A 25,643-nucleotide genomic window follows, 5' to 3' on the forward strand; every position below is an offset into this window, starting at 1 on the left:
TAAAACAGATCAGTCAAATGGAATAAGTAAGTACACCCCTACATTTATCACACCTTCAAATCCATAAAATTGGAATCAGGTGTTCAAGATTGGGTGCCAGTGATTAGAACCTGCTTAGGAAGTGCAGGTGGAACCCGTATTTTTTATACCCCTCTGATATCTAGTGTCTGGTGTTCCCTTTGTTATTGAGGTGTGTGATGTCATCATGCCAAGATCTAAAGAGTTCTGTAAATCCTTTGGAAAAAAGGTTGTGGTTGCCTATGAGTCTGGCAAGGGATTTAAAAAGACCTCCACATTATTTGAAATATAGCATTCCACTGTAAGAAAAATCATCTACAAATGGCGCAGATTTCAAATGACTGCCAATTTGTCCAGGAGTGGCTGTCCCAGCAAATTCAGCTCAAGAGCAGATCATTTGATGCAAAAATAAGTCTCCAAGAACCCCAAAATTTCATCACAGGATCTGCTAGGAAGTCCAACTGTTGGTATCAAAGTTCATGGTTCAACAATCAGAAAGAGATTGCACACATTTGACCTGCAGGGGAAGCATGCCAGGAAGAAGTGTTTGCTGTTTAAAAGAACATTAGAGCATGACTACAGTTTGCCAATGAGCATATAGGCAAAGACCAGCCTTTTGGAATAATGTGCTCTTCGCAGATGATTCAAAGGTAGAGTTGTTTGGCCACAGTAACAGCAGACCTCTTTGGCACTGACCAAAGACAGCTTTTCAGGAGAAGAACCTCATACCAACTGTAAAGCTCAGTTGTGGAAATGTTATCCCTCAGAAATTTTGCAAATGAAATAATATTGCATGGAAGCCTGGTGGAAAATTATGCAAAACGCCTAGAAGATGTTATTTCTGCTAAAGGGGGCAATACTAGGTGTACTTTCTTTTTTCACAGAAGAATATCACTTCTATTGATATTTCTGTTGAAAATTTCCTTGTGGTTTTATTCAAGTATATCAATTTTATTACTAGGCACTGTTTCAAAGATGATCAAATGTTCGCTTGTTCAAATATGTCAAAAAAGCCAGCACTTTCTATGGGGTGTACTTATTTTTTCATACTTTAAGAAATTAATTGAATATGTTATTTTCAAATTGCAAACTGTTTTTTCCCCCAGTGAAAACATGTATTCATTGTTAGTTTTACAGCCAGTTATTATTTATTTTGGCCTGAAAACCAGCTACTGTGCAAAGAAAATAAAATGCAAAAAATACCGAAAACTCTCATAAAAAATGTCTGTCTGTTTTGACGGGAGCAATTTGGCAGGCATTTCTTTGCATGGTGCCTTTCTGTCATCATAGTGCTCATCACAGTGTAAATCTCAGTGGAGGATTCCTTGGGTGGCAGATTTATGCCTCTGGAAAGGTGGGGAAAAAAACAGAAGTAGTGAGAAAGCTGTAGATGAAATACACAGCTAAGGCAGCTAACATATACCCCAGCAACTGAAGAGGCATATCCAGTTATCTAAACACAAATTATGGTGCAAAGAATAGAGAATCACTTGATGGTTTCCCTTCCATATCTTTCTACCATATAAACATGAATGTTGCATCTCACCAAAGGTTTTTGGTGAAAGTGGCTATGATTGTATTGCTGAGTAATTAATGATGCCCTCATCCTTCACACACAGATTTAGCATTACACTATACTATACTATACTACACTACACTATTATACTAAACATTTACTTCAGGACAGCTACATATAGATGAGGGGAGATACAGTAGCATCCAAAAGTCAGTTTTTATTTAATAAGTATTAACTAAGGAATAAAACACAACAGGGCATGTTGTTATAGTAAAACAATCCATGCAAGATCCATGGTGTGATGCTGTTAACACCCTGAACGTGATTATTCTTCAATAACAGCATGTCCCTAAATGTTTTATTCCTCTTATACTACAGCAATTTGCCAACCATTACACATTTACATTTTTAATTAATATGTAATAAATTGTTATGCTTTTAAGAGTTTATTACTATATTTAACATTTAACACATGACAAATTAGTTCCTGTTATCGCTTACATTATAGCAGCTATAAACATTCCTTCCCTGATCCTGTCTTTTTCTCTATCTTGATGTTAAAACAACACTTTATATTAAAAGATTAATAATTTCAGTGTTTATACATTTTTTTATGTTAAATAATGTGTTATCTTTAAGAACATTAAGACACTGGTGCATATTATACTACATACTGACTTCACTTGTAGAAAAAGAAAAAGTTTTGCAATTGTTTTTTCTGTGAAAATAAAAATGTGATTTTTTTTTGGTGATCTTCTGAAAATGCTCCCTAATGGGAAAGGTGTTTATGTCATTTGGCGTTTGCCTTCTGACATATTAGTGTACAATAAGCATAGAACAGATTTGACATGCAATTTCTCAGGTATATATACTTTTTATAGATATATTCCAGTAGATTATGAAGAGTGTTTGCATTGGGTACAGGAGTGGTGCTGATATGTTATTAACATACTGGTATAATTCACTGTATACAGATATGTTAATAACAGAACCTAGGAACTTGCTCTTTACATAAAAATGTATAAATACTCATGTTAAAAAACATAAGCTAAAAAGAAAGTGTTGTATATTTGTAATGCTGACAAACATTTACCATTAACAATAAAATAATATTAAGCCACTTCAACAGTTGGTCATTTTCATCAAAACTGAACCTTTTAATTAACCCAGTTATCATGCATCACAGGAAACAGGAAATATAGAACACATTTATAACTAGAGCTCACGAACAACACTTCAGATAATAACAGTGTTGTAGCAAGTAAATGTAAACACAGGCCTCCACTAAGCATGACATTTAGACACAGCAGACTACTTCATTCCAGTTTCTGGAGCATTTTGAACTTTTGTTTCAGTAAATATATTTCAAATGAGGCTATTCACATGAAATTTTCACCAGACTTTGGGATTAACTCAAGAAATCCACACATATAAAGAAATCCAAACATTAAAGTCCATAAACGAAGTTATGAGTAATAAAGTGGAATGGCAAAGGAAATTTATTTAATACTTATTGGAGAAGCCTTCGTTTGTAATGACAGAATCTCCCAGTAAAGGGTTCCGTTCATCATTCCTTCAATTATATGAAGTCTGCCAGTACCAAGTGATTAAAAACAGCCCCACACCATGATACTTCCACCTCCACACTTCACTGTTGGTATAGTGCTTTAAGGGTGATGTGCAGTGCCATTTCTTCTCTAAACATGGTGTGTAGTATAACAGCCAAAAAGTTAAATTTTGTTCTTGTCTGACCAGACTACACTCTCCTAGTATTTCATAGGCTTGTCCAAATGAGTTGCAGCAAACTATAAATGAGCTTCGACATGCCATTTCTTGCGGGGTGAGTGTGCATAGAGGCCATGGCGGTGGAGTGCATTTTCTATTGTTTTCTCTGTGACGATGGTAACTGCTGCCTTCAAGTGTTTCTGGAGCTCTTTCCAAGTGGTCCTTGGCTCTTGGGCTACTCTGGTCAGAAATCTTGTTAGGAGTTCCTGTGCATGGCCGGTTGATGACGGAGTGATGTTGCTTCCACTTGTGGATAATGGCCCCAATTGTGATTACTGGAAGATTCAGAAATTTTGAAATACCTCTTTATCCAATTCCATCAATATGTTTTGCAAAAATAAGGTTGCGAAGGTCTTGAGAATTATAGCCATTTAAATAAAAGTGTTATCCTCACAAGGGCACATCAAAAAGTTTGAAGTGGGCATCACTTAAAACTTTTTGATGTGCCCTTGTGAGGATAACATTTTTTTTTTTTTTTTGATAATTATTGATCTAAGGCATCCAAAGAATTGTTCTGCAATAGCTTAATTTCAGTTGAGCGAAAGACCTAGGACTAGTTTGCAAAATTAGGTTTTTTAAAAATAATCTCAAACATATAATGAACAATTTGATTGACAGCAGTGATCCTAGTAGCAAATTTGTTCAAAATCAGGAGATCTAATATAGTTTACAAAGATGTGTATTTCTGAAACATCAGATCATGTACAATCATATACACACAATTTATACATAATAATAATAATAATAATAATAATAATAATAATAATAATAATAATAATCTTAACCTTAACAATTACAGTAGGGTTCGAGCACTATGTGCTGGAAGCCCTAAAAAAAACATGCAATGATCTGGAACAGAGTGCTTTCACTTTTAGCTTTCAGTATTTACAGACCAGCTAACAGTATCTAACAGTAACTATCTTGAGTTGAAATTTTATCTTACACATACAGACACATTTAGACTGAAATTTTACACGGTTTTATGTCTTTTACAACCGCATAACACTAATTAGTTATACATTTAACTAGAAGGAAGTATTGTGAATACAAATTCCACAAAACAGCATTAATATCTTACAGCAAAAATGAACAAACAGTACAGTAATGCAATATAAAGTACAGCATAAGAGACTCAGAGACATCTTTTTTATTGGCACTGACGTTGGATGATCATGAAAAGTAAATGAATAATAAAATCAATCAACAGGAAAAAGAAAATACTGTAATGACCTGCATGATTTCTCTCAGAAACTCATGATATGATAGTCTCTCAACACTATGTTTACTCTTTCATATTTCATGGTGTGCTTGGTTTAAGAAAACCTCCCAGATCTACTGTAGTTACACAGCCAGAGCTTAAGCATTAGTACTGAGGCCTATGTCATCCCTTGCTGGGAGCTGATTGCTCCTTTCTTCATTACATTTTACATTTACAAGGGAACAGAATGGTACAGGTTGGGTCAGGTTGGTACGGTAACTGACAACGTGCTTTCAGTTGATGGACACCCCATTTATGTTTTTGATGAGCTGCAGAGATATTCAAGACTACTATATTATATATTTTTGACTTTAACATAGCCTATAAAATAGTTTTATTCACAAGTTTGTGATTTTTATTCGTTTTGTAGAATATTAAGATCAAGCAATGTCCATAAATAGGTGCAGTTTTATAGCCTACCATTTACTTTTCCAGTTTAATTTTTATTTAACTGTAGATCAAAAATAAAAGTAATATTTGCAATATTATTTTACAATGACAATTTTTTTTTTCTAAAAGTAATGCAGTTTGTTTAATTGTTTAAACCAGGGAGTAAAATGCATATGCTCACTTACTGTAGCTTGAATAGCTTTGGATTCACATGTAAATGTACTGGGAGATTAATAAGAAATTATCATCTTTAAGTAATCTTATCTTTGGCTCATCAAATTGAAGGGGAGGAGCAGAAGCATAAAACTTGGAGAGTCACATAAATTCTATCCAGGTCAAGTTATGTGTACGTATTTACAGTCTATGACATCGCAATGGAGGCAAAATCATTTTACTCAAAGAGAAGCGCTACAGAGAGGTGATAATAGTTGGGGGGAAGGGGACAGCCACTTAATTCAATCACGTGGAGATGTACGAATTTGAATGAAGTAAATTCAGTGAGCTTCTTTAGTGTGTGGACTTCTCTGTTCACTTTAAACCAGTTTTTAAATAGTAAAAGTCTTAATCTAAGAAAAGAAGTTTCCATTGGAAAGGAAATTTCAGTGGAAATAGGTAGCACTTAATAAAAATATGTAGCAAATATTCATCATTGTACATGAATACCACATGCCAAAATAACTAAGGACTGAATGTTTTTTTGGCACTCTGTAAAAAGATAGCTCTGAATTATTCTTGAATCTGCTAGCACAGTCACAACAGCTTATTCACACTGTACAATAATGCTGCTGTGGGTGTGACCGCAGCGAGTTCTGGCTACCATGACGTCACATGCATACACTCTATAGAAAATGGATAGATGGATAAAATCATATAAATTGTTTTTCCAGGTTCCCTGGTGGATTAGTGGCTATCAGGGATGTCCCTTGAGATTTATGAATGGGGTGGGGTGGGGGGGTCTAAGCCTCCTTTAGGGGGATCTTGGCATACTCCCCCCACAAATTTTTTAAAGCCACCAAAACATATTTCTAGTCATATATATTTTAGAGTAACAATGGGTGTAAAATCTATAGAAATAAGGTTATTTTGGTCAAGGTATACCTGTCTCATATGTCTCACGTGTTAGAGACACGTATCTCACGTAACAAGAGATCTTAAATTATATCAAAATAAAGAAATTAAAGTCCACTTTGTCCCCATACATCCAACACCAACAGAAGGCAAAAATGGCTGTACTATGTAACCAAAATACTTTTTGGATTTTATTTAGAGAGTGAGTGAGTGAGATTTGTTGTTTTTATATTGTATTTATATTGTATATTTTTTCTTGTCATTATTTGTTTTGAGTTAAAGCTTTGGCAATATTGTTAAAAAAAAAAACAACAACAAATTGCCAATAAAGGCATGATTTAAACTGAAAAATTTACATAGAGAGGAGGAAATGAGAAGACATTCTGTGCTCTCTCTGCCTGTGTGTGTGAGTGAGCAGCCGAACTGTAACTGTGATAATGGTCAGCATAATTAATAAAACCAATGTACAATGTCTAAACAGTGAACTATGTCGTGTGTGGATCATTCACTGACCAACAGAATGGCTCCATTAAAGTGTATACATTAAAGTGTTTACAAGTTCGATTTCGGAAGTCCGATTTCAGTCGGACTAACGCCTTTACATGACATTTTAAAAAGTAGAATTGTTGCTTTAGCTAGACTGAAATCGAACTTTCAACGTGCATGTAAATGTGCTTGCTGTCCGGCGGTCCGGCGACGGGAGTTACCCACAGTAAAGCCGCTGGATGTGTGTACACCCCCAGGTCCTAGTGCCTACCTGAGAATAGGTTTAAAATGTGATGGAGTAATACCGTTGAAGAAAAAAATAATAAAGGAAATATATTGGCTGATATATTGATTTGCTTAGGGGGGTTGTGGTAATGAATATTAATAGGCCTAGCGACATCAGTGTCGGCCATCATGTGCCGCTCTCACCACTGCGGCCCGGGTTCATTTCCCGGTCAGGGAACCTACCCAGTGCACTCTCAGTCCTGGTCCCAAACCCAGAAAATGGGGAAAGTTGTGTCAGGAAGAGCATCCGACATAATTCGGATCAAATCAGAAGCAAATATGTGGACGGGTGATTGGTTGTGGCAACCCTGAGCAGGAGGAACCGAAAGAGGGGGGAGAAAGCGCATAAATAGAGGTGTGAAATTGATCTTTCCTTCCTTACCAGTCTCTCCAAATTACTTGTCTTTCGAAAAGGAAATTAAAACAATTTTAAAGATTGGTTTGTTAAGCAGTGAGTTAAAAAAAGATTTTATTTATACACACACACACACATTATCTATCTATCTATCTATATATATATATATATATATATATATATATATATATATATATATATATATATATATATATATATATATATATATATAAAGAATAGATTTTATCACCAAAAGGGTGATACCTTGTAATATAATGGCAATAATTCCCTGCAAGTAAATAATAAGAATTTTATAGAAGAAAGCAATTTGGTACTGTCCTTGTTATAACAAAATTCGGCACAAGACAAGATTACCCATCAGCCCTAGCATGACCCTGTCCCATATCTCACCAAGCACTCACACCAGTGTCTGGTCTCACCCTCATTAGCACCCCTATATAAATTGTACTGTTTCTGCACTTCATGGTCAAGCTTTTGTTGTTATCTTGTGTATGTCATGTCATACTGCCATAGCCTAGTTCTTAGCCTTTGTGTTTTTGCCTAGTATCCATTGTTATGTTCATATCCTTGTTTTCAAGGTTTTGTTGTTTGTTTTGCACTTTATTTCAGTGAATCTGCACTTGCATCCGCCACACATTACATGACATGTACTGACCGAATAATACTGTAAACAAATAGTGACGTAAAAAAAAAGGTCAAAGTGACCATTTTAAACTGCACTTTGCATTTGCTCAATATTTTCTTCTTGATTATCCATAATGAGAAATGTACTATGGCAGTGAGCAATAAATTTAACATTAACTACGTTTGATGATCTCCATGATGGAGACATAGGTCCCTGCTACGAAGCCCACCAGGCCAAGAAAGCTGATGACAATGTTCTTAATTATCACCCAGACTAAAATTCCCTCTGTGTGGAAGGTGAGGATATGCAGCAGAGGAGGAAATATGAGCGCTAGCGCACTGCTGCTGATAGAACCAACCAATGAGATGACCAGGTCCAGCTCTGGAATCAGAATAGCCAATGCACCTGCAGAAAAAAAAATAGGGCAAGGAAGTTATTTTCTCATACTGATGAAAATATGATCTGTGGACATTGCAAAGCTGGGGTTCTCAACCTTTTTCTCCACTGACCCCATTATAAGGACTCAAAATTCTTGTGACCCCAACAAATAATTCCTAGTGGAAAATATAAATAGAAGCAGAAATTAATTAAATGAAATTATATTAGTACAAGTAGAAATGATATGCCTATTACTTTATAAATTCACAGTGCATTATTCTGAAACCACAGAATGTTTTGTTTTATATTGAAATTAATATTGGGGGAAAAAAATTACACAAAAACAAAAAATACGCATCACAAATCACATTAAATGGTTATACACCAAAAAGGGAAAGACAGCACATGGATGATCTATATTAACACATTTAACAATGCTTTTATTGATCACTGTTTGTATGCATGCATTATGACTGTTACATCCAATTCAATCCGATTTTTTTTCCCCCATTTCTCCCCAATTCTCTCCTACTAGCCAGGTCTCAACAACATACAACAACTAACACATGCTTCCTCTGAGACGTGTGAAGCCAGCCAGATGCATCTTTCAAATTGCTGCTCATGCTGGGTCACAGAACAGCACAACACATTCAAAGGAAAGAGCTTACTGCCCTCTTCCACATACATGAGCTCGAAGATGCACATAACTGATCCGCGTCGCTGTGATTGACAGCAAGGGTATGGACTCCCCTCCATTCCAGAGAGTGTCTACAATTTTGCTCCCATAGCTCCCAAATGTCTGTGGCATCATCAGGATATTAACTTGCAATATCTCAACTATAGGCATTAATCTAATTTGATGAACACAGGTCCCTGCATCCCATAAGAGCTTGCAAATGGTTGGGTTCATCACCACATTACAGACTGAAATATCTCTGATGTGCTCTTTAGATTATGCAAATATAGTATGAATTTTTAATTTGTAGCTTATTAGTTTGTAGTACTTCTACTCAAACAATGGCTGTACCACAAAAACTGTTTTTTTATTTTATTTTTATTTTATTCTTTTTTTATTTTATTTTTTTTATAGCTGCTGTTTTGTCAGTTTTCAGTGTCAAGGTAACTTTGGTAAACATAAACACGTCTGTTGTAAAATTGAAGAGCTATAAACTGACTAAAGGCTAATAAAATAAAATAATAATAATAGTTATTATTATTATTATTATTATTATTATTATTATTATTATTATTATTGACAACAACAATCATCATCATCATCATCTAACATAATGCATAAATAATAGATGCATCACTTTTATATACATTACAATTTCATTGCAAATAAAGGTTGGTAAAAATCCCCAGGGTTGAGGAGCTATGTTTTAAAGGTGTGTGGGGGCAATGAATAGATGCCAAAGGCAGCCTAACAAGCATTGTGCTGATAAGTGAATGCTTTTCATGTCTGATGGACTTTAATCAACTTCTAATGAGGCTGGAAGAAGCATGAACATGCAGCTTCGCTCATACAAATATCTTGACTCTGTGGTCATGCTGCTCTTCACTGATGGGTTCTTCTTTTGCTTAGAAAACTAGCAGCAAATCAAGAAATCCTAATTTCTTACCCTCATTACTTAAGCACGCACAGCTGCTAAGGGCCTTGTTGCCACTTATAAACTGCTGTTGGAGTGCCTGTTAAAAGACTGGTTGAGCAAACATGATATATTTAGAGCAATTGATGCAAGACACTTGTATGTTAACTCTAGAGGCTGTAGTCCATTTTAGAAAATTTCTCAAATTAAGCCAGAAGGGAGATAGACGGTTGCCCTTTAATTTGGAATCCAGGAAGCCACCCTAAGGCCAAAAAATCTCATTTACAGCCAGCCTTAGGTTTCTGGTGGTGTAAGAAAATTGTGAGGCTAAATTATAAGGCTCAGGGCTCAGAAACATGGAAAGGTAAAATGCTCTGCCAGATCAGGATATCGACCACATTGCAAACTTGTACACAGTGCAGAAAGAATACAACTAAATAGAAAACTGAATCCCCAGGTGAGCAAGATAAAGCACAAAAAGGCAGTGAAAAATTAATTCAACGCTATGATATGTCCAAGGCCATCAAATGAAACCAGTGCATAATGGTCCTCACTTAATACAATACTTGGAGGAAATTACTTGCAAATTATTGAGCACAAAGAGATGCAAATCTGGAGGGTTTCTGCAGCCTTTGAGAGGATTCATAATGATGTCTTTTCCTCACCAAGGCCTCCAACCATATTTATAAATCAGCACCTGAATTCCTCTTCAGAGAAGACTAAAGCCACTAAAAGTTCATTTGTCTCTGTTGGGTCATTAATCAGCTTGCAAACTGTTCACAATGGCTTGTTTAACTAAAATTGAGCTTCCTTTAATGCACATCTGTCTACTTCAGACCTGGGCATTCTACGGCCCACAGGCCACATACGGCCCTTTGGTTGACTCTGACAGGCCCGCGTAAGGTTAAGTGGAAATTACAAAATAAACATATTTTCCAATTTTACCTCATGCATGGACTGAAGCTGCATTGCTTTTATTTTTAAATTGTTTTTTTTTTATTCATGTGCATAATGACAATACGTAAATTAATACATGCGCATGATTGAATCAACACAAGCAGGTCACAAGGCGATTTTAGCCCTTAAAAATGTTCGCTCATGCTAAAAAAAGAACGGTAGATGCGGAATGCAGGGTTTTCAACAAAAAATTGACAAAAACTTGAATGATGCTGAAAAGGCGCGGACATCAGAAGCTTTGCTAGCTAAGCTACAACAGCAGCAAGGCTTTTTTACCAAACTTCACTCATCCAGGGATGCAGCAACCTAGACCAGGTTTATGATATCCCACAAAATCACCAAAAACAGTAAGCCATTCTCGGAGGGGGAGTTTGTCAACGAGTGCTTGGTGGACTCTGCAGCACTAATATGCCCTGAAAAAAAAAAAGGAGCATTTGAGCAAGTTCCGCTGTCCAGGCGAACCGTGACGAGAAGGATCGAGGACATCGCGGGGAATTTGGAGCTTCAGCTGCGACGTGAGGTGGGAAGTTTTGACTTTTTCTCCTTGGCTTCAGACGAGAGCGTTGATGTTCGTGACACCGCCCAGTTACTCATATTTGTCCGTGGGATAACGGGCTTCAAGATTACGGAGGAGCTGGCAGCAATGCGGCCAATGAAAGGGGGGACGACAGGGAGCGATCTTTTCACGGAGGTAAATACATGCATGGAGACGCTGGGACTGAAATGGGAAAGGCTGGCAGGAGTCACAACGGACGGTTGTCCAAATCTAACAGGGAAAAATGTCGGACTTTTGAAACGTATGCAAGATAAAGTGACTGAAATTGACGCAGATCAGAAATTGGTAATTTTGCATTGTATTATACATCAACATGTGTTGTTCAAGTCAGTGCTAAAAATTAACCATGTCATTGATGTTGTAACCAAAATAGTTAACTTCATCAGGGCACGAGCATTGAATCACAGACAGTTTGTTTTACTTTTGGAGGAGCATGAGACTGAACATAGTGACATCCGCTACCACACAGCTGTCAGATGGCTCAGCCTGGGCAAAATACTAAAAAGAGTTTGGGACCTGAAAGCAGAGATTCGAGAGTTTTGTGAGAAGAAAGGCAAAAACATCCCAGAGCTCTCAGATGAGGACTGGATGGCAGATTTTGCATTTGCTGTTGATGTGACTGCACTGATGAATGAACTAAACACCAAACTGCAAGGCAAGGGCCTTTTTGTTCATGAAATGCACAGCCTGGTGAAGGCTTTCATGAGAAAGTTGCAGTTTCTTTCAAGCCAACTGGAGAGCAACACTCTCACTCACATGCAAACCCTGAAAGAAGTCACACCATCAGCTGATCACCTCCGCAGGTACTCATCCATGTTAGGAGCACTGCATGTTGAGTTTTCAAGGCGATTTGAAGATCTCAGAACAATCGAGGATGAAATGCACTTGATTTCCTCTCCCTTTACCTGCAGTGTGGATAATGCACCCAGTGATGTTCAGCTGGAACTCATTGACCCGCAGTCTGATGCAGTACTAGCAGAGAACTTTAATTCAGGATCACTGCTGGATTTTTACTCTTCTCTCAAGGAGGATAACTTTCCAAACATGAGGAGACATGCTCAGATGATGTTGTTTCTCTTTGGCTCTACCTACATATGTGAACAAACATTCTCAGTGATGAAGTTTGCCAAACCCAGGTATAGATCCTCTCTCACCGATGCTCATCTGTCAGCTGTGCTTCGCATCTCCACCTCAGACATTCAACCTGACTTTGATGCACTCGTTAAAGCCCAACAGAGACTAGATTTCTCTCATTGAACAAGAAAAAAGAACTGAAAAACATCAAATGTGGTGGTTAGACTACAAATGTAGGCATTTAAAGGCACCAACTAGCAGTGAACTGGGACATTTTCTTTGGAGGCCTTTTTCTCAAAATTACAGTTCAGTGACAATCATTATTATAATATGATGTATCTTGCTTAATATTTGGAGTACAAAGACAATGTTGTTATGTCTTTAGAAAGCCAAGAATCTCTTTCCAACAGTATATGAAACTCAGAATGTGTTTTGGGGTGAATGTAAATGAAAATGATCACTAATATAATAAGTAACAAATGGTAAAAATGTTCACATTTTGTTTACCATTGTTTTGGGAAATTTGATTGAATAAATGACACTTTTTATAAGGCAACCTCACTTTTTCATTGATTAATCATAACATAATCTCTTACCAAACTTACCAACTTGTCAAAACAGTGCTATTTACTGCTTTTTTATAAAGAAATACAATTAATATTATGCAGAATTGAGTTAAGCCTTTTGGTCCGGCCCTTCACAATATTTTGTGTTTCTCATGTGGCCCCATGGAAAAAATAATTGCCCACCTTTGGTCTACTTGAATGGTGTCTGTTCTCTGTGATTTGCTTCACTTTCACAGGATCTTCACTGTGATTTAGGCTACTGACAAAACCAGTCTTAACTGCTTCAACCACAGATCATCCCGAAGACTCTTCTGAAGACAGAGTCCATTAGACATCCTTTGATTGGCTGGGCTCATCCGTGCTATTCATTTGTGGCGTACGTTCAACTCGTCCATTTCACAGCTTTGGCTAACCTTGTAGTGTCACAGTAACAGTGAACAGTGTGTGTGTGTGTAAGAGCACATTTTCATTCTGTCAGGGACACAAAGAGAATCTATATGGAGAAAATCCATTCAAGGTTTTTTCATCAAAAAGCAAGCACTTAAGTAGATATTTACTTAGCTATTAAAGACAGACTCAGAGGACCTTGTGTTGAACAGGGAAGGATGATGGTAAGAGTGAAGTCATTATAAAAAATAAAAGAACAAATATGTATAAGGCCATAATAATACTCATTAGGAAGTACTGTAGTTAATGTATGCAAGATTGTACCATAAATTATACCACAACACTTTTGAATTCTCAAATGTGATTGGTCAGAAGGTGCTGATTAATTTTCTATAACAGCAGCTTTGATAGTAGTTCAATCTAGAATTCAAATAACAGGTTTATGTACATTAATGCTCTCTTTCCAATATATTATCATTTCTGTAGTAACAACTCATTCAATCTAAGCTGACTAGTAAACAATTATTTAACAAACGTATAATCTTTAATGTGGTGAGGCTATTTCGAAGGGCAGGTTTATTTAACATTTACGAAAGGACTCTAGTGTCAAGCTACATTTTTTTTATTAACTTCAAAAAAGAGTTTAAACAAACAAACAAACAAACAAACAAACAAACAAAACAGCATGACACACTGATGACCAGTCTCCAATAATACACCACAGCATGTGTAGCATCACAGAAATGAAAGAGACAACTGGCAACAAATGCAAACCCTATAGCTCATTGGGAGACAGATCTGATGCACTAAAACTGTACTTCCTGGGTCAAAGCGGTTAATCTATACTGAAACTTATGCCCATACCAATCTCTTCTTTTAAAGGCCTGTCAGATGTAGAGCACAGAATATGGAAACCGGAGAAAGTCCACTCAAATTTAAGTCCCAGACACTTTGAAAGTTCTCGAGTCACAGGGCCATGGTCATGAGGTAATTGAATAACAAGGTGATTGAAAGGCAGTTCTCATGAAAGCTCTTAAAACTATTCATCATATTAATATTAACAGGCAAAAGTATGTGGACACCTGACCATCATACCTATATATTCCTGAGAGAGATTATATATATATATATATATATATATATATATATACATACACAGTGAGAGAAAAAAGTATTTGATCCCCTGCTGATTTTGTCCGTTTGCCCACTGACAAAGAAATGATCCGTCTATAATTTTAATGGTAGATTTATTTGAACAGTGAGAGACAGAATAACAACAAAAAAATCCAGAAAAACGCACGTCAAAAATGTTATAAATTGATTTGCATTTTAATGAGGGAAATAAGTATTTGACCCCCTCTCAATCAGAAAGATTTCTGGCTCCCAGGTGTCTTTTATACAGGTAACGAGCTGAGATTAGGAGCACACTCTTAAAGGGAGTGCTCCTAATATCAGTTTGTTACCTCTATAAAAGACACCTGTCCACTGAAGCAATCAATCAATCAGATTCCAAACTCTCCACCATGGCCAAGACCAAAGAGCTCCCCAAGGATGTCAGGGACAAGACTGTAGACCTACACATAGAAGTTGAAGGATAACACGGCTATGGAAACGAGTTTCTTCCTGGTCATTGTTGACAGAAGGAACACAATGAATTTGCCTTGCTAAATCATTTAATACACATTTACTGAAATACTAGCACCAGAGAACATAAATTACACACCATCAATCTAATGTTTGAAAATCTTGGCATGAACTAATGAACTCACCTTTAACAGAAGTAAAAGAAATAATATTAACTAAATTATTAAAATAAATACTTTGCTTCAAGACCACCACCGTACCACTCAACATTGTAGTTGGTGGAAGTGGATTGTGCCAAGTTCTCAGACCCATAAGTCTACAAGCGTGAGTATCTGTGCCCAGAATACTAGCCATGATTTTTTATTACTTTGATTGGCTTTATAGTGCCTTCAAATATTTAAATCCTAGGGCTGAGCCACTTCAGAAACTAGTAGATCAGTCAGTTTTGTCTAAGGAGATTTACCCCATATTTGACTCATCATCCTGCATGTTTTGCACCTCTGCTTTAAGATCACAAACACAATTTATAACCAGAAAATGCAAACCAGATATAAAAATTAATTGAATTGATTTTGGTTATTCCAAGGGAATTGGTTTGATTCTATTATACTAGTTAAGTACTGGCATAATGTAGTATACGTGTGGATGTAAAAATAAAATCAGTGTTAATGTAAAGTGTCTCCTGTTAGAGGATTCATCGATCTCCCAGTTTCACTATTTTGTTCTGGATAAGGCAGAAGACTGGAGAGAGACATCCTTTAAAAAAATAAAATAAAAAAATAAATAAATAAAAAATAAAAGACATACGCAGAACCCGTTCATACTGAAATATGACTGAGCTTTGTATCTAATGACTACCTTTGTATGACTTAATGAAGATTTTTGACGTGCTTGTCCAGGGTTCATTATATGTCAAATGGTAGAACTTTAATCTCTTTGTGGATGAGTTTGGAAAAGACCCTTTTCAATGGTATTCATGGTAACATCCATCCATCCATCCATCCATCCATCCATCCAACTTCAACCGCTTACTCCTTTTCAGGATCACGGGGGAACCTGAAGCCTATCCCAGGGAGCATCGGGCACAAGGCGGGGTACACCCTGGACAGGGTGCCAGTCCATCGCAGGGCACACAATCTCACACACATTCACACACCCATTCATACACTACGGACACTTTAGACTCATGGTAACATATCAGCAATTAATATACCAAGACATTTTAAACTGAAACCCGCCATCAAAAATAGATTTGTTCGACTTGGTGTAGCATTTCCTACTGACCTATCTAAATGTTTGCTTTAAAATGCCTTACATGAGGCAGCAGACATTCATACACAGCTGAACTGACTGTGTCCATGAGTGACCACGATTTAATATGGGTGAAGGCAAGGCAAAGTGTTCCTTTTTTAAATGTGACCAGTTCATTGTGGGCTCATGGACAGCTGAAATGTTTACCAACGTTACAGTAATTACTTTTACTTGCCAATAAAAATGGAGCATACACAATTTAATGAACAGCTTTTCTCCTTCAGCTGAGAAACCAAATAATTTTCTCAAACCTAAAAAGAGTCCATCAAAGCACTAAGGCTGAAATGCCTCAGCTCAAACCACTACAGAGCCTGACTGAGTAATAGAAAAAATTCAATCTGCTTCAACAAAATAAATTTTTAATGATCTTGCAACTAGGAACATAAAATAAAATGAGACAAGCTATACCATCAGGGAGTCATTTTTGCCTTCCTTGATGCTATTGGAAATCTTTTTAGGTCAAAATGAAGAACAGAAATGTTTAGTAGAGAAATAAAGAAACTGGGGAAAAAAACACCAATATTTGTCAAAAGTCATCTGCTGTCTGTATTTTTTAAAATCACTCCATTTTGTTCACCCCTCAGTACTCCACTCCGTTTATAGAGAGGGACAAAGAAATTGAGTGCTTTAAAAATGCACTTCAGCTGGAGATGGAATAAAAAAAAAAAATGTTTTCAACATTTAGTCATGACATAGTTGGGCAGGATTCTTGTTCCTCAAACAGCCTACTCTGCTACACCAACTCTCATCTACACACCAGTGTTCTCACCGATCGCTGCAGCTCCAGCAACATGACCCTGCTTCAGCCACATTGACCCGCTTAACAACACACATCTCTGTCCACTCAAACAATCTCAGTTACATACCAACACTCTCAAATCCATTCACATCAACACTCAGCTACACACAAACCTTCATCTCCAACCACACCAACCCTCTCAGCTCTAGCAACATCAAGTCCTCTACAACCAAATCTCTCAGGTCTAGCCATACTAACCCCCTCTGCTACAATCACACAACACTTAACTACTGTACTAGTGCTCGACCGATAGTGGATTTTACCAATATCTAATTGGGCAGTACCTGCCGATAACCAATGAATCAACCGTTTGTAAAATTGATACTGAATGAAAAAACACTAAAAGTAAAACATTGCTGAACTTACAAAAAAACAAAAAAAACACTTCAAATAACACAACAAAAGTTGTCAGCGAGTTTTCATTTCGCCTCTAGAGGCCACTCTCGTACTGTATAATGACAGTGGACCCTTCTCAGCCGCTCTCTAAATGGACACAACCAGGAAAAACTATTGTGTGGATTTTTGCAGATGACCGATATTTCCAGCAATTGGTCATTGGTGCCAATTAATCTGTAAAACCGATCAATCGGTCGACCTCTATTAACTACACATCAATGTTCTCAGCTATATTGACACCAACTCTATCATCTTCAGCCATACCAACCCTCTCAGCTCCAGCCACAGCAATTCTCTCTGTACCTGTGACCTTCACCCTTCACATCTGTGAAAACAGACGTTAATGTCCAAGAATCATGACATGACAGTGCCACTATTAGCCAAGTAAATGAGAGCTAATAAAACACTTCTCAGCATCAAGAGGATGCATACACTCTGAAAAGCAAATATGGAAATTAAAAGATGAAATTACACTATTATGAAAAAAGAAACTATACTCTGGCAGATACATCTTTGCAAAGCAACTGCAACAACCAAATAATTCTACAATTACATTTTTGAAATCAATAACTGATGCATGTGTAATTTTGTTCTTTACTTTCTTGCAATCTCATACATTTCAACTTGTTTAGCTTCTTGCTCGACTATTTCATAGCTCTTGCTGTTTTAATAAAACTTTTGTGACTTTTTATTATTTGATCATTCCAAATAACATGTTCCTCCTTTACAAGAGGTACCTTCTATGTAACAGCACAGTGCAAGCAACTGCTTCAACTACATTCCTGGATGTTTCTACTGTTATGTTTGTCTATGAAGTGGTAAACACATCACACTCTTCATATTCTGATAACCAGCTTTCTTACCTCCATGCACCTGAATAAGTAGAAAGCACTTGTCTGGGGTTTAAATCATTATTCTCAGTTGTTTGTTATGTCAAAAGAATGGAGTAGCAACCCCTACTGTTAACAATCATTCCTCGATATCCACAGGTAGGCGTTTTATTTTGCAAAGATTGTGGCATCAAAACCCACAGGATTTTTATTAGGTTTTATTTTGATAGGTAGATAGGTTTTATTTTTTTTTGTTCAGGCTATGATGGGAATGCATACACAATGACAAAGCAAGTGCTCTTATTACTCTGCACATAGTAGACTTGTGCACCCAACAGAGTGGAATAGTGTCACCCACTAGGGTTGACTAAAAAAAATAAAAAATAAAAAATAAATAAATAAAAAATAAAAAATAATAAAAAAAAAACAATTCCTGATACACTTGTGAAAAAAAGTCAATACTTTGTGCTACCTCTCTTTGCCAAGAAAACAGCCCCAAGTCTTCTCCTATAATGCCTGATGAGGTTGGAGAATATATGGCAGGGGATATGAGACCATTCCTCCATACAGAATCTCTCCAGATCCTTCAAATTTCTAACTGGGTTCTTAAAACGCATCAGAGAATAATGATTATTATAGCTGGTTTGAGTTGTGTACAATAGCTGTTTGCATTTTTTGGTGACAAATAAAGGCTTTCTTCTTTCTTTTCTACTGAAACCTCAACAGCATTTGTCTTTTGGCGTTTCAGTTGGGGTTTCAAGTTAGCTAGACAGCTAATGATACCTTTCTTTATATGCTGTTGATAATCAAGGTGGTGTTCACTTCAGCATAGCTTACTTGCAAAGTTAACATAAGAACAAAATGAAAAGAACGTTTTTTGATTAGTTGTGTCAATAGACATGAAAAAGTAATTTGTAAAAATTGCTCAAGTAGTTTTTCACCAAATAACTTGTTTACTTGACTACTTTTACTTAAATTAATAATGAGACTAGAATACCAACACTTTTACAGTCAGTGTGTTTTGTACTCTTTCAATCATTTATTTTTAGGGACTCAATTTAGTTGAAACTTTTAAACTTCACTCTATATTCTGTAACTGTTCTATCACTATTTTTTATCTGATCTTTAGAGTCATTTTGAGCCTTTTGAGTCATTAATTATCAGTAGACTTTATAAATGACATTTTAATATTTTGACTTAAAAAATGAATTACAAAATTTAATGAGATTCACCATGGAGCACCTCCAGCACTGAAATCTATTTACACACACCTGGAAAAATGGATTTTAGTAAGTGAAATGTAAAACTGCCCAGACGTACATTAGAAATCATTCAAACCTAGGACAGTATATCAAATATGGATGGAAATATAAGCTATTATTATCTGCTTACTATTAAAATTCCACTGTCTGCCAATTATTCCCTTGCTTAATTGGTTCCAAGTCTGTAAAATCTTGCTTCAAATTCAGACATGGTTTATAGTATGCCCAGAGTTTGTACGCACACGTTTGTCTTCCAATGACATTATTATTAATGAAGCTAATTTAGGTCATGCCCTAACCTCTAAAACCAAATTAAAACTTTTTGGCTTTTTTAATGCTTATCCAAATGTCCCCCCAATGTCAAAACTCTCAGATATTCCCATCAATGTAGAGACTTTTGGTCCCCACCAAGATATAAAAACATACCAACCTCCAACACACAAGTGTGCATCTTGTGACTACTGCATATTCTGATAGAAGATGTATTTCAGCAATGTTCACCTGTTCTTATCTGGCATTCTCACAGACTCTCTGTTTTCAGTCATCTGCTTTAGCTCCACACATGGCTGAATAGCACGCAGTCGTGCTGATGGGAAAAATCTACAGGAGGTCAGTCAAGCAGCTCCAGGGCAAACACCACACCATGTTCCAGGTGCTCAGCAGTCACTGTTCTGCCAATGGTGACAGGAGAATCCAGGACAAAGTACATGACAAAAGTGGGCACGGGCAATGATCCCTCCGGTTTCCATCAACAGAATACACATACACAGAGGTCTACCTGAGCCAAGACCACTTCTTCCTGTAGGGAGAATGCATTCTGCTACAATAATAATTGTGCTAATTTTGTCAGTAACAATTAAAATAAAACATGTTTGTCAACAACCTTTTGTCTCAGGGAGTTTTTCCACTACAATCTCTGGCTTGCTCATTAGGTATTCATCTGGATTTATGTAAAGCTGCTTTGTGACAATGTGTATTATATGTTACAAGTTTTATACAGTGACAATTTAACTAACAGTGCTTATTTGTCCATGAACCATCAATACCTAAACACAACTGCAAGCAAGGAACCAACAGGGAACACGCTTGGAAAATTTACATTTTAGTCAAGTGATAAATGTTCAGTTTAACCATGTGCTGCAAAGACTATGCCAGTTGGAGCATGAAGCTTACACCATCACTTTACTACAGGCGAAAAATTAAAATTCATGCATTTGACATGCACCATGGAGAAGGCCAGTCAATTTTCCAACGTCCAAAAGCATCAATTACACTGCCTCATTTTCTTTTAGTGAAGCATGCATATCACTTTGTGAATATGCAAAATTACATATGAATAACACAATACTATGTAATTAAATTCATACCAAAAGAAGTGAACGCAAGTTTTCAAGAAACAAACAAAAATATACAATGAGAAAGAAGAAAAACACTGAAATGGAAAACTGTGAACTTAGTGGCAAAGATTTTACATGGTCTTCAAATAAACAGCACTCTTTGTTACCACTTTTCTTAGCTTCCTTTTCGCTAATAATGGTTTATGAATGCGCTGCTGGAGTTTTTGTTTACGCTCCACAAGTTAATTGTCTCGTTGTATATTTGTGTTTGTTTCTTGAAAAAAGTTATGTTCTTTTTGGCACAAATTTCATTCCATACAATACTGATATTGAGGTAGAACAAACTGCAAATAAATAATACAAAAAGGTGGACTATTGCTACAATAACAAAAAAACAATATTTTTTTTCCATTTGTTAAGGCTAAATTGCATGTCCTTGTGAGTTACCAATAAAATATATGAGGTTAGACTAACAAAAAATGAAGAAGAGAAAAAGGGACACTGATTATTGCAGTATTTTCTTTTGTGCATTTTCTTGATATTATTGCTAAAATTGCATAACAGATTTTATCCCCCTTCAAAAACCATGTACTTACAAAGTCAAAATGAGTTTCCATTGCATTGTTAGTTAAGTCAAGCAGCAACTATACTGCTACCCCTAAATAAGCCAGTCTCATTTCCATGTCTTTTTAAAAAAAAAAAAAATAATAATAATAATAATACCATTCTTATTGCTCTGCACAGTATCAGCTCAACCCAGGCTCTGATTTTCCTTTAGTGTACACATGCAATCTTTTTGAGGTAGGAACGGAGCTCCAGTTCCACACACCAGATGAAACCCTGTGGCTTTTTTCAGCAGATCTGAGGTTCCTGCAGTACATGCCAGAATACTTTTCCTCCTCCCCCTCTCATCTCCCTAAAGGAAAAAAAAGGCAGCTCAAAGCAGCCCTCTCCAGTGATTAATTCAGTGGAGAGTCTTTGGTGTTTGATGCTGGTTGCAGACTTTGCTGAGTCTAACAAACTTGCAGTGCTGTTATTTCAGTGTGAATATTCACACGATTCCCCCCCACCCCCCCTTTATTCTGTGTAGAAGGTTTTTAAATGACGAACCATTCTGGAGGGTATAAAAGATATTAAAAGTTTAGTTTAAGGAATAGAAAAAATTTGTATTAAGTGCAGTCTCAAAATAGTTTTTGTACTGTTTTGGCTCTGTAATATGTGGAGTTTGCATGTTCTCCCCTTGCTTGGGGGTTTCCTCCAGATATTCCGGTGTCTTCCCCCAGTCCAATGACATGCGTTATAGGCTGTTTGGCATGTCTAAATTGTCTGTAGTGTGAGAATGTGTGTGTGATTGTGCCCTGCGATGGGTTCGCACCCTGTATAGTGTGTGCCCTGCCTTGTGCCCAGTTCTCAGGGATAGGCTCCAGGCTCCCCCACGACCCTGTGCATTGTAGGATAAGCGTATGGAAAATGGATGGATAAAGCTGTCTCTCCTTTGCACAGTCACCACGATTCTATATCACTATGCAACTTGAGTATGAACATAGTAACAGGGCTTCACCATTGTGCATAAGCATTGTCTGTGAGATCCTTTCCCATCCTTTAAAAGTTTAAACAGGACCACTTCTGATGAAAATGAATATCTTTACTAACCTTATTGTCAATAATAATTTATTATTTATTACACTACTTATGCATTGCTTTTATTTTGCAGGTAGTGATAACATCAATATTTATTTATAAAATGATACCATTGGGTAATTTGTTTCATTTAGTGATATGTTCAATTTAATCCTTTAGTAGGTCATAGCATTTATGACCTACTCAAGTATATATGTACTTTATATAAACTTTCCTCCATATTTTTTCTGTGACTGAATATCAAAACAGTGAGCATTGGGTACAAAACTATTGTTATTTCAGAGGAAGTGCACTGTTTATAAATGGAAACATTTCAATCAATGTAAGGTAAACTTGTATGAAATCTAACTGATGATCCCTGCTCAAGGCCTAGTTCTGTCAAACAAGTGGTTGAACAAGCTTTCTGGAGACCCCTAAATCTTTTAAAAGAGAAGCACCAATCATGAGTGCAGACTTACACTACCTGCCCATGACGTGCTGGATTGCATCAATAACTTTCAGGAACACCTATATCAGATTTGTTCCTTGGCTACAAATACTGTCTAATAATAATAATAATAATAATAATAATAAAAAATTCTCTCAAACATGGGAGATAAATTTGAAAAGAAATTCTTTCAGATGGAAGCAAATATTAGCTTTAGTCAAGTTTAGTTCAGTATTTGGGGAAAAAAATGATTGGCTTATAGGAATCTAATCAAAACTTTAGTAACACAGAGGTACATATATGAGGAGGCACAGCAAACAGATACAAAATGTGCTTACAGAGTGTCTGAAATAACATTCAGTTAACTAAGGTACTAGCTCATCATGCAAACTGCATGTGGGACTGCCTACTGCACATGCTCTGCATTAAACACAAATTGTTTAAAAAGGCACTGTGGGGGAAATAGTGGGAATGATCAACCAGAACTGCCAAAAAGGTCGGCGCTTAAGAGGAAGCGCAGTATTGAAGATACTAGGCTAAAAAATAAATACATGTGTCAGGACAACGGTGTGGAGAGCATTAATATGACTGATACGCCATTTATGTCAATTGAATTGATTTAAATAAAAAGATGTCTGTGTACAGAATGAGCTAGTTACTTCATATAAAAATGTACAATTAACCTCTTCTATTTTTCATTGTGATCGACTATTGATAATATTTGAAAAATTGGACATGTGATCTTGTTTAATGTGAGGAAAACTGATGCGTGCTCCTGCCAGACATGCTATGAACACGGCTGCCGTATCCCCTTGAGAAAAATGGCCAAACTGAAACCAGGAGTTCTTTTACCAAGGTTCCAAAATGGTTCTATAGTATTACAAATATTTTGTCATATATTTCAAAACCTGACAAGTATCCCAGTTTTGCAAGGCTTCTAGCAACACACAAACTGACTGCCATGAATTGGCCAAACTATAGCACATGAAACAGAATATGTAATCAGCAGCTCTTTCCATCTCTCCACCCCATGCCAATTTCTGTCTTTGTTTGCGATCCGATGCATATGTATGAAGGCGATAAGTGCACTTTGTGTGTTGTCCTAAATTGCACATTTAAGTTTGCACCCCACTCTCATGCATAACATGACGCATGAACCGAATGCATCCCAAGTTCACCTAAAAGCAGATGCAAGCAGCTTAGCTTGGCTATAAAACCCTTGACCTACTTGACCCATCAATCAGTGCATAATGCCCCCTATGGGTTCAAAGTGATTTACTTACTTACTTAGAGAAATAGAACAACTAAATTTATTAGAAAATACCAAGACAGGCAGAGACAAAAATAATAACTGCACAATATTGCATGAACAGTCTCATGCATGAACATTTATAATAGAGACCAATTATGAACTCGACACATTGTTTTTCAGTGTGTCTGTGGGCATAGTTGTAGGTTTTATATTTAGTTTAAAAAAAAATAAAAATAAAAATAAAAAAACACAACAACAACAAAAAACCAAAAACAAAACACAACCACAAAATAACCATCAACATCTGTGTTAAATCCGAATACAGATAAAAAATGTTTGGGCCACTAAACAGGTACAGATGCAGATAGTAGCATTGTATTACTCCCTTAATATTCCTTCATAAAACTAATGACTTCTGTCTAATCTGGTGCTGTTGCTATTTTTGAGCACAATTAGTGTGCTCTGGCCTCCACCTCTCTCTAGTCCATTTACTATACATATAATTGCACTGTAAATGTGTGGCAACATGAGTTTTCAATGGCTACTGATGATCTTGTACCAATTTAAAATGAGTAGCAGCTCCACGTTTTCATTAAACACACTACTCAACATACTTCAAAACAATTCACACTGCATATGATAAAGATTCAGGTTACTGACCTACAGTCAGTGGCCCTGCATCCTTCAATTAACCGTTCAATCACAAAAAATCATCGGTAACCAAAATGACTATGTTTACATTTTGGTCTATTTATGCCTAGTTTGAATATGTTAAAAAATGAAGCAATTTAAATAAGAGATGTTCAGAGATGTGAAAATAATCTCCAAAGGATTTTTCCAACTTCCCTTCTCATATACAAATTACATTCTGTAACTCCTTGTCACGATTCCCCCTTGAAGCAGCGTGCTCCAAGCGTGAATGTGCGAGCACCTGCTTTTCCGTTGTTGACTGTAATGACATCTGGACACATGTGTTTTGTTTATGTTTCTGTCTCCTCCCTGTTCTGTCATTGGCTGGGATTTCACGTGGGTCTGAATTGCTCTCAGCTGCTTGCGGTTTAGACACTGATCATGTCCGCACATATACGGCGCGCCTCCCAGCACACAACGCGGAAGATTAATACTTTAGAGTTAGTTTAGTTCGTAGCGTATTCATAGTCACAGTCCATGTTTAGAGTTAGTTTAGTTTGGATCATAGTCACGGTCCATGTTTAGAGTTAGTTCGCGCTGGATTATCCGCTTCCAGTCCCTCGTCATAATTCGTTTCTTGTTTTGTTTATCGACCTAGATTCCTGCCTTGCCCCGTGTATGCCTGTTTGCCAATCGCCTGACCTCTTGCATGTTTGTGGATTACGTTTTGGATCACGTTTTGGATTTGTCTGCCTGTCTCTCTTTCTAATAAACAACTGTTCATCCAGCACTTGCATCCGTCCTATCTCTGCTCCGTCACGATTCGTGACAGAATCTTCCACCAAAACATGGATGCAGCA

At 36.7% G+C, this 25,643-nt stretch overlaps 1 protein-coding gene across 3 annotated transcripts in view; it reads right to left on the reverse strand.

The window, feature by feature from the left end:
- Positions 1-7,371: 7,371 nt before the first annotated feature.
- Positions 7,372-25,643, reverse strand: part of slc36a1 (solute carrier family 36 member 1) — a 39,800-nt gene continuing 21,528 nt past the window's right edge. For all 3 annotated transcript variants that reach the window (XM_053682148.1, XM_017474500.2, XM_017474501.2), the window contains one exon: positions 7,372-8,212. In XM_053682148.1, the coding sequence (XP_053538123.1) occupies positions 8,065-8,212 (148 nt within the window). In that variant the 3' untranslated portion in view covers positions 7,372-8,064. The remainder of the gene's footprint in view (positions 8,213-25,643) is intronic.

Source organism: Ictalurus punctatus, chromosome 8 (assembly GCF_001660625.3).
Source record: "Ictalurus punctatus breed USDA103 chromosome 8, Coco_2.0, whole genome shotgun sequence".
In the NCBI taxonomy this organism is placed as follows: domain Eukaryota; kingdom Metazoa; phylum Chordata; class Actinopteri; order Siluriformes; family Ictaluridae; genus Ictalurus; species Ictalurus punctatus.